The following is a 15,776-nucleotide window of genomic DNA, read 5'->3' as shown; positions in this document are numbered from 1 at the left end:
AACTCTCATAACTCATTACTAGCCCTAAAACATGTTTGGAATGTGTTGCAGGTCTGAACTCATCAAACATGAAATATCTTGGGTTTATCCTGTCTAAAAAGAAATAAAAGTTAAAGTAAATATAAGAAACACTGTGTTGTTATTTGCGTTTTCTATACTGTCCCAACTTTCTGATTTGGGGTTGTAAATACACTCACCTTCTTTGTACTATTGTCAAGTTTGATTACATTTTCCAAAATGTCACAATTATGTGACATTTTTGTGACTTTTTGTGACTGATTCGGGGTTGTACAACTTCCATAAATACACTTTCAGTTTAGGTGCAGCAAACATTTAAGTACACACACACACACACACCTACACACACTTCCACACACAAATCCACACACACACACACACACCTACACACACTTCCACACACAAATCCACACACACACACACACACAGATTTACACAAACACACACGTCTACACACACACATGCACAGTGTTTATTTAAATTAACTTCATTCAGTTTTTTTGTTAAAGTTCATGGTGCAGTAATCAGATCGTACATGCTGATGTGATACAGATGTTATTAAATACAGAAGAGATGATCAGACTCGCCTGATACAGTCAGTAGAACAGCATCACTGGGGTGTGAGGAACGTGAGCCTCCTGTCTCTGTTCCTGTACAGGTGTATTTACCTGCATGATTCTCTGTAACATCACTGATTCTGTACTGCTGACCATTACTGACAGTTTGGTCTGAACCTTCTTTATTCCAGCTGTAGCTCCAGTTCTGGACACCTCCTCTATTCTCTATGTTACATGTGAGAGTAACAGTCTCTCCTATAAACACGTGATTATCAGGATTTATGATCACAGCAGCTTTTGGTCTCTCTGTAGAAATAAAATAAATAATTATTTTTATTAATAAATAAACTTTGTGGTTGTGAGTGTATAATGTTTGGAGAATTAAAACACAGTTTCAGTCACAGTCCACCAGTCAGTTCATGACCTAAAGCTCATGTACAGTTGGGTTTTGCAGCAGAAAAATGAAGCACACAATGAAGTCCATCACTGAATGGCTCAAAGCACAAACACACAAAATGAAACTTTTGGAGCGTCGATTCAAAATCCTGAATTAAATTTCATTGAGATCCTGTGACCTTAAATGGGCAGTTTATGCTTAAAAACCCTCCAATGTAGCCGAATTAAAACAATTCTGCACAGAGAGGAACAAAATTCCTCCACAGTGACTTAAAACACTTTTTACAGCAATCACATGATTACAGTCGATACTGCCAAGGGTTTAGAATATTAAAACATTTATTTAAAGCGGATCAGTTGTAGCTTAGTGGTTTAGGTACTCAGTTACTTAAATTGTATTTGGCCACTGTAAGTTGTTTTGGATAAGAGTGTCTGCAATGCAGTAAATGTAAAACTACATCATTTCTTTGTTCTAGTTTAGTTTTTATTGCATGTTTGAATACTACATTTATTAGTGCAGTTATTTTACATTTCAATTAAAAAGTAGTAACTTGTTTCACTGTGTTCATATTTACAGTGTTATTTTTTAAATGTATCTACTATCATTTTTACCCATCAAGTCACATTTAAGAAAATAAAGCTTTTAAAACAAATTTCTAAAAACATTGGATTATTTTTAACATAGTTTAACAATACTTGACCTCCTTAAGACGTGGCTTTTTACAGAAAGGATTGTTTCCACTTTAAAACTCATTTAAAACATTTCATCACAAAGTATTTTTAAACGTGTGTTAATGGTATTTTGCTCTCTGTGCTCTGTGTTGGTTCTTGAGCTCATGATTTCCTGTACAGTCACTGTAGAGTCTCATCAACAAAGAAATGAGTTTGGTTTTACTGTTTAGTTACTGAATAAAAAGCTTACAAAATATAAAAAATAATCAGAATAATATTCTGGATCCAACCTTAAGAAATGATGATATTTTTCTAGATCACTCACCCCCTCGGTCCATCCCTGCTCATGAACAACTGAGTCTGTCGTTAATAAAGCAATAAGCCACGAGAGGCCGTGCATTACTGTGATTTTAGCACGGGGATGACGTTTTGGCACGACGCGAAGCGGAGTGCCTAAAACTTCTTTCCACGTGCTAAAATCATAACAGTAATGCACGGTCTCGAGTGGCTTATTGCTTTTATAAAACGGCGGTCAACATAAAATATAATAAATACAACAATGTTTAATTCATAAATGTATTTATTGTGTATAAACTTACAATCAAGCATTCTTCCGCGACGCAAAATAGTTCGATTAACAGTGTTGCTAGGCAACATGAGGGTGAAAATAACATTAACTTTTCCTATTCAGTGGCGTATTAATATGGAATGATGTGAGGTGGTCCTAGGTGTGAGTTTATCTGGGATTTTACAACGGCTTTGAACGCAGCTCAGCCAATCAGATTTTAGGACCGGAACTATCCGTTTTATAACACTCATTTTAAACCCAATCAGGACATCATTACCTCTCTCCAAAACAGCTGCTTTTTATCATTCCATAAAACTATCAATGTCTAACTTTTTATTATTATATATTAATAATCTTTATTTAAAGTAAAACAGTTAAATTGCATTAAATAAAGCATTTCTTATGAGCTAAAAAGTCATTCAGCAAAAATGATAAACATGACAAACCTTCCACTGTAACAGTAACTGGATCACTGTACAGTGAGTCGTAATAGTATTTGTTGTAGTAGTAGTTGTAGTAGTTTTCTCTTTGTGCTCTACATTTGTACTTTGTTGTTCCTGTATTAGAAAGTTTCTCACTGAGTTTGTTGGTGGTGATTTTATCTGCAGAGATCTGAGGATTTACTTCCTGATCATTTCTGTACCAGATGAAAGTCCATCCTGTAGACTGATTCAGATCACAGGTCAGAGTAACGGTGTCTCCAGTGTAGATGAAGTTCTGAGGTTCTAATCTCACAGTTGGTCTGGGTTTTTCTGTTAATAGAAAATAATGAAGCTTTTAAAGTAGTTTGTTATTTTACAGCTAAATCAGCAATTTAATCCTTTTCTTTCTCTTATTTTCTCCAAATTCCATCCAGAATCTGCTGATAAAAGATACACTGCAGTAACATCAAATCAAAAACGGAGAATGCAAATAAAAACACAGGGTTCTCTTATTTATGTTGACTTAAAATTTATTACAGAGAGTATGTATCCAAGATATTAAACGTTTTTTTCTGACATTGTATTTGTTAATATACATCCAGTCCTGCATTTCAGGCCTGCAAAAAATGTGGTTACATCAGTTATTGATATAGATGGTACTTAATGCAGCACTGTCTGAGAGATCAGAGATGACGGGTGTTCTTAGACTTGCACTCTTGCTCTAGATGTACTAAAATCCCTCCAGATCCCCTAAATTGTTTAATGATATTATGTACTGTAGAGGGAGAAATGTGCTAAATTCTCACAATCTTTCTTTGATAAACATTGATTTGAATTGTTTTCAATAATTTTCTTACTTACACATTTGTTGATAAACTGGAGATCTGTTGACATCACCTGCCTAAACTCTCATAACTCAGAACTAGCCCTAAAACATGTTTGGAATGTGTTGCAGGTCTGAATTGTATCAAACATGAAATATCTTGGGTTTATTCTGTCTAAAAAGAAATACAAGTTGAAGTAAATGTAAGAAACACTGTGTTGTTATTTGTGTTTTCTATACTGTCCCAACTTTCTGATTTGGGGTTGTAAATTCACTCACCTTCTTTGTACTATTGTCAAGTTTGATTACATTTTCCAAAATGTCACAATTATGTGACATTTTTGTGACATTTTGTGACTGATTCGGGGTTGTACAACTTCTATAAATATACTTTCAGTTTAGGTGCAGCAAACATTTAAGTACACACACACACACACACACACACACACACACACACACACACACACAACTTCACACACTTCCACACACAGAGCCACACACACACACACACACACAGATTTACACAAACACACACGTCTACACACACACATGCACAGTGTTTATTTAAATTAACTTCATTCAGTTTTTTTGTTAAAGTTCATGGTGCAGTAATCAGATCGTACATGCTGATGTGATACAGATGTTATTAAATACAGAAGAGATGATCAGACTCACCTGATACAGTCAGTAGAACAGCATCACTGGGGTGTGAGGAACGTGAGCCTCCTGTCTCTGTTCCTGTACAGGTGTATTTACCTGCATGATTCTCTGTAACATCACTGATTCTGTACTGCTGATAATTACTGACAGTTTGGTCTGAACCTACTTTATTCCAGCTGTAGCTCCAGTTCTGGACACCTCCTCCATTCTCTATGTTACATGTGTGAGTAACAATCTCTCCTATAAACACGTGATTATCAGGATTTATGATCACAGCAGCTTTTGGTCTCTCTGTAGAAAGAAAATAAAAAATATTTAAATTAATAAATATACTTTGTAGTTTGTGGTTGTGAGTGTTTAATATTTGGAGAAGTAAAACACAGTTTCAGTAACAGTCCACCAGTCAGATCATGACCTAAAGTGCAGTTGGGTTTTGCAGCAGAAAAATGAAGCACACAATGAAGTCCATCACTGAATGGCTCAAAGCACAAACACACAAAATGAAACTTTTGGGGCATCGATTTAAAGTCCTAAAGTCCTCCTTAAGTCATGTTTTTTACAGAAAGGATTGTTTCCACTTTTAAACTCATTTAAAACATTAGTATTAGTAAACAAAGTATTTTTAAATGTGTGTTAATGGTATTTTGGTCTCTGTGCTCTGTGTTGGTTCTTGAGCTCATGATTTCCTGTACAGTCACTGTAGAGTCTCATCAACAGAGAAATGAGTTTGGTTTTACTGTTTAGTTACTGAATAAAAAGCTTACAAAATATAAAAAATAATCAGAATAATATTCTGGATCCAACCTTAAGAAATGATGATATTTTTCTAGATCACTCACCCCCTCGGTCCATCCCTGCTCATGAACAACTGAGTCTGTCATTAACACTCATTTTAAATCCAATCAGGACATCATTACCTCTCTCCAAAACAGCTGCTTTTTATCATTCCATAAAACTCTCAATGTCTAACTTTTTATTATTATATATTAATAATGTTTATTTATTTAAAGTAAAACAGTTTAATTGCATTAATTAAAGCATTTCTTATGAGCTAAAAAGTCATTCAGCAAAAATAAACATGACAAACCTTCCACTGTAACAGTAACTGGATCACTGTATTGTGAGTAGCTGTAGTAGTAGGTGAATCTTTGTGCTCTACATGTGTACTCTGTTGTTCCTGTATTAGAAAGTTTCTCACTGAGTTTGTTGGTGGTGATTTTATCTGCAGAGATCTGAGGATTTACTTCCTGATCATTTCTGTACCAGATGAAAGTCCATCCTGTAGACTGATCCAGATCACAGGTCAGAGTAACGGTGTCTCCAGTGTAGATGAAGTTCTGAGGTTCTAATCTCACAGCTGGTTTGGGTTTTTCTGTTAATAGAAAATAATGAAGCTTTTAAAGCTGTTTGTTCTTTTACAACAAAATTAGAAGTTTAATCACTTTTATTCTCTCATTTTCTCCAAATTCCATCGAGAATCTGCTGATACACCAATTAAAAAATGGAGAATGCAAATAAACACACAGGATTCTCTAATTTATGTTGACTTTAAATTTATTACAGAGAGTATGTACCCAAGATATTACGTTTGTTGATATACATCCAGTCCTGCATTTAAGGCCTGCGACACATTTCAAAAGAAATAGGACAGTTAAGAATGTACCCCTTTTAACATTTTGGCACTAAGAACACCAAGTGTTTCAGGTTTTATTTTGTCCCATTATTTCTGTAAACAGAAAGAAGTCTTAAAACGTGCAACAGTACGGGGTCGTTTGTGTTTCAAAATTCTTTACACATTCTCTGTTGGGGACAGGTCAGAACTGCAGGTAATTCAGTTCAGTACCCGTACCCTCTTCTTCTGCAGCCATGCCTTTGTAATGTGTGCAGCAGGTGGTTTTGTATTGTCTTGTAGAAAAATGCTGGACGTCCCTGGAACGATGCAAAACCACCTGCTTTACACATTACAAAGGCATCTTAAGACATGTTTGCAGGAGGAACGAGACAAAGTAAAAGCTGAAACACTAAATCACTCGGGTCTCCTCTGGACCAAAACGTCTTTTAAGTGGTGAAAAGGAACGGCAACATTACACAGTGGTAAATGTTAAACAGTCCCAACTTTTTTTGGAATGTGTTGCAGGCCTGAAATGCAGGAATGGATGTTTATTAATAAATGAAATGAAGTTCAGCAGATAAAACATGAAATATCTCAGGTTCATCCTGTCTGACATCAAATAAAAGTTAAAGTCAATGTAAGAAACTCTGTGTTTTTCATTATTTGCATTTTCCATACTGTCCCAACTCTTTCTGATTTGGGGTTGTACTTTCAGTTCATGTGCCGCATACATTTAATTACACACATACACACACACACCTACACACAGATCCACACAGATTTACACAAACACACGCGTCTACACACACACACACACACACACACACACACACACTCGGACGAGCACACACAAAGACGCATACATACATTCACATACACACAATCACACAAACACAGACATTCAGTAATCAGATCAATCTCTCCTCTACACCAGTACTGATGTGATACAGATGTTATTAAATACAGAATAGATGATCAGACTCACCTGATACAGTCAGTAGAACAGCATCACTGGGGTGTGAGGAACGTGATCCTCCTGTCTCTGTTCCTGTACAGGTGTATTTACCTGCATGATTCTCTGTAACATCACTGATTCTGTACTGCTGATCATTACTGACAGTTTGGTCTGAACCTTCTTTATTCCAGCTGTACCTCCAGTTCTGGACACCTCCTCCATTCTCTATGTTACATGTGAGAGTAACAAAATTTCCTATAAACACGTGATTATCAGGATTTGTGGTCAAAGCAGCTTTTGGTCTCTCTGTAGAAACAAGAAATAATCTATTTTATTATAAATAATTATAAAAAAAATGCACAACATTAAAATAGTGAAACACTAAATCATAAAATACAAAATCTTACTTGAAACTAATTCATGGCATCAATTTTAAACATTTGGAATTTAAACGTCCTCAAAATCTCTGCATGTGTGTGTGTGTGTCCTCAAAATGATGTAAAACTCAACAGCTTATCAAATAAAACCTCTGCAATTTAACAAATAGATCTAATTTCTCATTATGTGATTGTTATTAATTATAGAATTATTCAACAATAATTTTATTTACAGTAAAATATTATTAAATTAATATATAATTATTCAACATTTATCTTTGAATAACTATTTAATAATTTTACTGCATTAGAATTATTAAATGTAGCATTAACTGAAGCATTTATCATAAGTTAAGAGATCATTCAGCAGCGCTCAGTTTTATGGAATAACATGAAGCTGATTAAATTATTAATTAATTTCTTGACTACATCAAATCCATAATTAAAAAAATAGTATAAAGCATGACAAACCTTCAACTGTAACAGTAACTGGATCACTGTAGTCTGAGTCGTAGTTGTGTTTGTAATTGTAGTAGTAGTTTACTCTTTGTGCTCTACATTTGTACTTTGTTGTTCCTGTATTAGAAAGTTTCTCACTGAGTTTGTTGGTGGTGATTTTATCTGCAGAGATCTGAGGATTTACTTCCTGATCATTTCTGTACCAGATGAAAGTCCATCCTGTAGACTGATTCAGATCACAGGTCAGAGTAACGGTGTCTCCAGTGTAGATGAAGTTCTGAGGTTCTAATCTCACAGTTGGTTTGGGTTTTGCTGTTAATAGAAAATAATGAAGCTTTTAAAGCTGTTTGTTCTTTTACAACAAAATCAGCAGTTTAATCATTTTTATTCTCTTATTTTCCCCAAATTCAAGAATTGCAGAATCTGCTGAAAAAAGCTACACTGCTAAACTTCTTTAATTATACCAAATGACCAAAAGTTTATGGATGATGTTCATATTTCACATTAAAAACTATATACAATGTTGTAAAAAGTATTTGCCCCCTCTGATAATATCTCTTAGTTTATTTCAGAGATCCATGCAGCTTACATTCAATCACACACACAAAACTACAAACATACATATATCTACACGCATACATAATCTACAGTACACACACACACACACACATGGATATCCACACACATGCAAATATACAAACACACACACACATACACACACACACACACACACACACACACACACACACACACACACACCTAGATGCACATAAACAAACACACACATTTTTTTAGGTTGTTATTCATGTTGCAGTAATCAGAACATACAACATGAATGAGTTACAGTAACATCTAAACCACACCAGTACTGAATACATGCTGATGTGATACAGATGTTATTAAATACAAAAGAGATGATCAGACTCACCTGATACAGTCAGTAGAACAGCATCACTGGGGTGTGAGGAACGTGATCCTCCTGTCTCTGTTCCTGTACAGGTGTATTTACCTGCATCAGCTACTGTAACATCCCAGATTCTGTAATACTGTCCATTACAGACATCAGAACCTCCTTTATTCCAGCTGTAGCTCCAGTTCTGGACACCTCCTCCATTTACTATGTTACATATGACATTAACAGTCTCTCCTCTAAACACGTGATTATCAGGATTTATGATCACAGAAGGTTTTGGTCTCTCTGTAGAAGGATTTTTTTTTTCATTAATAAAGACACTTTGTGGTTTGTGGTTGTGAGTGTATAATGTTAGTGAGTGTATAATGTTAGTGAGTGTATACTGTTGGTGAGTGTATAATGTTAGTGAGTGTATAATGTTAGTGAGTGTATAATGTTAGTGAGTGTATACTGTTGGTGAGTGTATAATGTTAGTGAGTGTATAATGTTAGTGAGTGTATAATGTTAGTGAGTGTATACTGTTGGTGAGTGTATAATGTTAGTGAGTGTATAATGTTAGTGAGTGTATAATGTTAGTGAGTGTATACTGTTGGTGAGTGTATAATGTTAGTGAGTGTATAATGTTAGTGAATGTATAATGTTAGTGAGTGTATAATGGTTGTGAGTGTATAATGGTTGTTAGTATATAATATTAGTGAGTGTATAATGTTAGTGGGTGTATAATGTTAGTGAGTGTATAATGGTAGTGAGTGTATAATATTAGTGAGTGTATAATGTTAGTGAGTGTGTAATGTTAGTGAGTGTATAATGGTTGTGAGTGTATAATGGTTGTTAGTGTATAATATTAGTGAGTGTATAATGTTAGTGGGTGTATAATGTTAGTGAGTGTATAATGGTAGTGAGTGTATAATATTAGTGAGTGTATAATGATAGTGAGTGTATAATGTTAGTGAGTGTATAATGTTAGTGAGTGTATACTGTTGGTGAGTGTATAATGTTAGTGAGTGTATAATGGTTGTGAGTGTATAATGGTTGTTAGTATATAATATTAGTGAGTGTATAATGATAGTGAGTTTTTAATGTTAGTGGGTGTATAATGTTAGTGAGTGTATAATGATAGTGAGTGTATAATGTTAGTGGGTGTATAATGATAGTGAGTGTATAATGTTAGTGAGTGTATAGTGATAGTGAGTGTATAATGTTAGTGAGTGTATAATGATAGTGAATGTATAATGTTAGTGAGTGTATAATGTTAGTGAGTGTATAATGTTAGTGAGTGTATAATGTTTGTGAGTGTATAATGTTAGTGAGTGTATAATGTTAGTGAGTGTATAATGTTAGTGAATGTATAATGTTAGTGAGTGTATAATGTTAGTGAGTGTATAATGTTAGTGAGTGTATAATGTTAGTGAATGTATAATGATATTGAGTGTATAATGATAGTGAGTGTATAATGATAGTGAGTGTATAATGTTAGTGAGTGTATAATGATAGTGAGTGTATAATGTTAGTGAGTGTATAATGTTAGTGAGTGTATAATGTTAGTGACTGAGGAAAAAATGGGACAGTATGGAAAATTCAAAAAATAAAACTAAGCAGTTTTTCCATGTATTGTGGACAGACGATTCAGTATTCCAGATATTTTTTGGAAAGAATGGACACTGTGTGCCCCAGACCAAAGACAAAAAGGTCTAAAAGTCAGGGTCAGTCATGATATGGAGTTTTAGTGCCCTTGGTAAAAGTCATTAACACTTCTGTGATGCAGCATTAATGGAAAAAAGTACATTGAGATCTGCTGCCTTCAAGACGTCGTCTTTTCCAGGGACGTCCAGCATTTTTCAACAAGACGATGTAAAACCACCTGCTGCACACATTACAATGGCATGGCTGCGAAAGAAGAGGGTACGGGTACTGGACTGGCCTGCCTGCAGTCCTGACCTGCCCCCAATAGAGAATGTGTGGAGAATTTTGATGTACTAAAATTCAACAACAATCTTGTTCTGTTGTGTTTGCAGAAATAATAGAAATTCATCGTCTTTGAGCCAAAGTGTCTTATAAGTGTTGTAAGGAATGGCAGCATTACAAAGTGGTAAATGCTTTACCGTCCCAACTTATTTTGGTGTGTGTTGCTGGCCTGGAATAAAGAGATGGATGTTTATTAACAAATAATATGAAGTTGAGCAAATAAAACATGAAATATCTCAGGTTCATCCTGTCTGACATCAAATAAAAGTCAAACTAAATGTAAAACATACTGTTGTTTTTATTTGTATTTTTCATACTGTCCCAACATTGTAGCTTTTATCAGCAGATTCTGGATTGAATTTGAAGAAAATGAGAAACTGCTGATTTTGTTGAACAAACAGTTTTAAAAGCTGTGAGATTAGAACCTCAGAACTTCATCTACACTGGAGACACATTACTAAAAAAATAAATAATGAAATACTCAAAAGCACTTGTTTTGGAGACGGGTAATGTTGTTTAAAATGAGCAGAAAGAAAAGATTCAGTTGTTTATGAGCAAAAAAATATAATCATTCATTTATAAGCAAATGTAAACCTGTGTTAAAATTCCAAGTAAAAACTGCCTGTTTAAGGTCTCGCCACAGCATCATGATGGGATTCAAGTCAGGACTTTGACGCGACAGCTCTAATAAAGCAATAAGCCATGATTTTTGCACATGCGCAAACACGACTTCAGTGAAATGTCCACGAGCACAAAACCCACGCCATACAAACCCAGCACAGCGAAAAACCAGCACCAAACACCTGCTGTACCTTTATACTCACCTGTGCCAATAAGCGATGCTGGCGCACGATGGGGGGAGGGTCTTTGGGGGGGTGCTCTAACGTCCAGCTCTACGGGTTACTCAAGCAACTGAGGGTTAAGAGCCTTTCTCAGGGGCCCAACAGTGGTAACTTGGTGGTTGTGGGGCTTTTACAAGAAACCTTCAGATCACTAATTTAGTACCTAAACTGCTTTAAATAAATGTTCAGATGTTCTAAATGTTTCAGATCAACTTATTTTAATAGAACATACGAGTAAACACAATATTCTGCTTTTATATCATTTCATTTATTATGTATTATGTATTATCAGGAGGATCACGTTCCTCACACCCCAGTGATGCTGTTCTACTGACTGTATCAGGTGAGTCTGATATGTTTGTAGAATTGAAGCACAGTTTCAGTCACAGTTCTCCAGTCCGTTCATGACCTAAAGCTCAAGTGCATTTGGGTTTTGCAGCAGGAAAATGATCCAATGCACACGAGCAGGTCAATCACTGAATGGTTTAAAATGAAGCTTTTTGTCAAGTTTGGACCTAAATACCCTTGAGATGCTGTGGCGAGACCTTAAATGAACAGTTCATAATAAAAAATCCTCCAACGTAGCTCAATTTAAACAAGTTTGTAAAGAAGAGCAAAACAAAATTTGTCCACAGTGACATAACAGATTATTCACAAGTGTCACAAACGTTTAATTGCAGTCGATACTGCCAAGGGTGGCACAACCAGTTTTTAGGTTTTGAGCCGGGGGGCCATTAAATTTTCTCATGAGTGATGCAGGTTTTAAATAAATCTTACATAATAAATGAACATAATACATAATACATAATAAATGAAATGATATAAAAGCAGAATATTGTGTTTACTCGTATGTTCTATTAAAATAAGTTGATCTGAAACATTTAGAACATCTGAACATTTATTTAAAGCAGTTTAGGTACTAAATTAGTGATCTGAAGGTTTCTTGTAAAAGCCCCACAACCACCAAGTTACCACTGTTGGGCCCCTGAGAAAGGCTCTTAACCCTCAGTTGCTTGAGTAACCCGTAGAGCTGGACGTTAGAGCACCCCCCCAAAGACCCTCCCCCCATCGTGCGCCAGCATCGCTTATTGGCACAGGTGAGTATAAAGGTACAGCAGGTGTTTGGTGCTGGTTTTTCGCTGTGCTGGGTTTGTATGGCGTGGGTTTTGTGCTCGTGGACATTTCACTGAAGTCGTGTTTGCGCATGTGCAAAAATCATGGCTTATTGCTTTATTAGAGCTGTCGCGTCAAAGTCCTGACTTGAATCCCATCATGATGCTGTGGCGAGACCTTAAACAGGCAGTTTTTACTTGGAATTTTAACACAGGTTTACATTTGCTTATAAATGAATGATTATATTTTTTTGCTCATAAACAACTGAATCTTTTCTTTCTGCTCATTTTAAACAACATTACCCGTCTCCAAAACAAGTGCTTTTGAGTATTTCATTATTTATTTTTTTAGTAATGTGTCTCCAGTGTAGATGAAGTTCTGAGGTTCTAATCTCACAGCTTTTAAAACTGTTTGTTCAACAAAATCAGCAGTTTCTCATTTTCTTCAAATTCAATCCAGAATCTGCTGATAAAAGCTACAATGTTGGGACAGTATGAAAAATACAAATAAAAACAACAGTATGTTTTACATTTAGTTTGACTTTTATTTGATGTCAGACAGGATGAACCTGAGATATTTCATGTTTTATTTGCTCAACTTCATATTATTTGTTAATAAACATCCATCTCTTTATTCCAGGCCAGCAACACACACCAAAATAAGTTGGGACGGTAAAGCATTTACCACTTTGTAATGCTGCCATTCCTTACAACACTTATAAGACACTTTGGCTCAAAGACGATGAATTTCTATTATTTCTGCAAACACAACAGAACAAGATTGTTGTTGAATTTTAGTACATCAAAATTCTCCACACATTCTCTATTGGGGGCAGGTCAGGACTGCAGGCAGGCCAGTCCAGTACCCGTACCCTCTTCTTTCGCAGCCATGCCATTGTAATGTGTGCAGCAGGTGGTTTTACATCGTCTTGTTGAAAAATGCTGGACGTCCCTGGAAAAGACGACGTCTTGAAGGCAGCAGATCTCAATGTACTTTTTTCCATTAATGCTGCATCACAGAAGTGTTAATGACTTTTACCAAGGGCACTAAAACTCCATATCATGACTGACCCTGACTTTTAGACCTTTTTGTCTTTGGTCTGGGGCACACAGTGTCCATTCTTTCCAAAAAATATCTGGAATACTGAATCGTCTGTCCACAATACATGGAAAAACTGCTTAGTTTTATTTTTTGAATTTTCCATACTGTCCCATTTTTTCCTGATTCTGAATTGTGCAAAAACAATGAAGCTGGTGAGTTTATGTTTGCTTTGTACTTTTGTCAAAGTTTAAAAGAATTAGTGAATCAGATTCTTCTTTTATTGCATTTTCCAAAATGCCCCCAACTTTTTCTGATTTGGAGTTGTACAACTTCCCTAAATAAACCACACAACCAAAAGTTTGTCAATGCATAATGATGTGGTACAGATGTTTTTAAATACAGTAGAGATGATCAGACTCACCTGATACAGCCAGTATAACAGCATCACTGGGGTGTGAGGAACGTGAGCCTCCTGTCTCTGTTCCTGTACAGGTGTATTTACCTGCATGATTCTCTGTAACATCACTGATTCTGTACCGCCGTTTATTACTGACAGTTTGGTCTGAACCTTCTTTATTCCAGCTGTACCTCCAGTTCTGGACACCTCCTCCATTCACTATGTTACATGTGAGAGTAACTCTCTCTCCTATAAACACGTGATTATTAGGATCTATGATCACAGCGGGTTTTGGTCTCTCTGTAGAAAGAAAATAAAATATTTTCATTATTTAAAACAATTTGTGGTTTGCAAGTGTAGGTAAAAAACTAAAGCACGTTTTACTAACCAAACCCAGGTATGATTACTGCCAGACCTACTGAATCTAAACATCTCCTAAATAGACTGGAGATTCTCTGCCCATCTTTGACCTATGCCTAGTTCACACTACAGGATTTTTGCCCTGATTTTCGCTTGCCAACAGGTCACTGCTAGATGTGGTAGCTCAAAGGCAAATCGGCGTTCAATCGGGACTCAACAATTCGGCTTTCTAATCACTATGTGTGAACTGTTCCACGACTCGATCTGAGTGGCTTGCCGAGCGCTCGCAGACTCAAGAAAATTTTCTACCATGTTAAATATCTGGACCTGTTGGTGACTTGAAATCATGTAGTGTGAAAGGTGTTATGATCAGGTTGTGATTGTTGTGAATAAAAGACACAGGAGGGAAACCCAGGGGGAGGAGTGTAAATGTGTGGAACAGGTGCATAATATAGTTTCTATCTGAATACATCAGCACACACAAGCTTTACAGTGTTTGTGACTTATCACCCACGCCAAACCATAATACCAAGGTTGCACTGCAAAAATTATTTATTTGATTTTCAAGCCTCTCTGCAGAGCAGACAATCCCTGCTGGCGACGTAGCCAAATCCAACACAATGTAATCTAACTTAACTCATCTATAAAATTTATGTTAGAAATGCCAAAGAATAAAATTATATTCTGAATGATTCTAAAGAAAGAAAGCTATTAAAATATATCAGTCAGAAAACTAAGGTTACTAAACCATTTCTAAAGCTCTGGGACTACAACAGGCACGTGCACAGACATTTTTTGGGGAAGGTGCTCAAGCTAAGAAAAAGGGCACCCATCACCAAAATTATTAATAAAATAATAAAACAAAACACAATAGGATATTTAACTTATATATTTATTTTTGTTAACACAATCAATACACATCCAATCAAATAACTCAAATAATCAAATTGCATAAATAAATGAAAAACGGGCAAAAACAAGGCCATATTGTGCACGCTTTTTAATAACCAAACAACTGATACTGATACATCTCCCTCATTACTTTACTGGTAGATTTGCCTAATCCAGGATAAAAGAGAGCTGCTACCCTGAGCTGCTTGCTGTAGTTCCTTTTCTTTCTGCTTTTGTAACTTTTCTTTTCTTGGCATTATGCTGCAAAATTTGTAAATGAGATCAATGAATGTTGTGCATAATAATCAAGAGTGACTTACTGAATCTCCATAAAGGGGAGAACACAGTATACATCATTTTACTGTTTTCTGAGTTGAAGCATTACACTAATAATATACCATTACTAGTATCAATTTACCTCACCAGACTGTCATGTAGCTCAACTTAAGACCTACCTTTGATTTCAAATCAGAAACCCACTTTTGGTAGTTAATGATAACAATGGGCCTTTTATTATGCCAATAAAATCAAATAAACAGCTAAATAACACTTTCCTATTTATTCATCATTTTTGTATGCTGTTCTATATCATAGAGCATTATATTTAGCCTTCTACATATATTAGTTTGTAATGTTAATTACCTAGCAAAATTATTCCTCATTTGTAAACCTCAACTGTTGAAGTATAAATGCTTGTATGAAAATAACTCCTTGACTAAAGGTGACTTTTCCTAC

At 35.6% G+C, this 15,776-nt stretch overlaps 1 protein-coding gene across 1 annotated transcript in view; it reads right to left on the bottom strand.

Annotated features, from left to right (window-relative positions):
* LOC134311978 (basement membrane-specific heparan sulfate proteoglycan core protein-like) overlaps positions 1–14,006 on the bottom strand; it is a 67,607-nt gene extending 53,601 nt beyond the window's left edge. The window contains exons 1-7 of the mRNA XM_062993627.1: positions 13,815–14,006; positions 10,535–10,566; positions 8,448–8,668; positions 7,532–7,831; positions 5,204–5,488; positions 4,132–4,407; positions 606–881 (exon numbers count right to left, since the gene is read on the bottom strand). Of these exons, the coding sequence (XP_062849697.1) occupies positions 606–881; positions 4,132–4,407; positions 5,204–5,488; positions 7,532–7,831; positions 8,448–8,668; positions 10,535–10,566; positions 13,815–14,006 (1,582 nt within the window). The remainder of the gene's footprint in view (positions 1–605; positions 882–4,131; positions 4,408–5,203; positions 5,489–7,531; positions 7,832–8,447; positions 8,669–10,534; positions 10,567–13,814) is intronic.
* Positions 14,007–15,776: the final 1,770 nt, after the last annotated feature.

The sequence above is a fragment of the Trichomycterus rosablanca genome, chromosome 4 (genome assembly GCF_030014385.1).
Source record: "Trichomycterus rosablanca isolate fTriRos1 chromosome 4, fTriRos1.hap1, whole genome shotgun sequence".
Taxonomy (NCBI): Eukaryota; Metazoa; Chordata; class Actinopteri; order Siluriformes; family Trichomycteridae; genus Trichomycterus; species Trichomycterus rosablanca.
The sequence above is the reverse complement of the archived record's forward strand: the minus strand, read 5'-3'. Positions and strand labels throughout refer to the sequence as shown.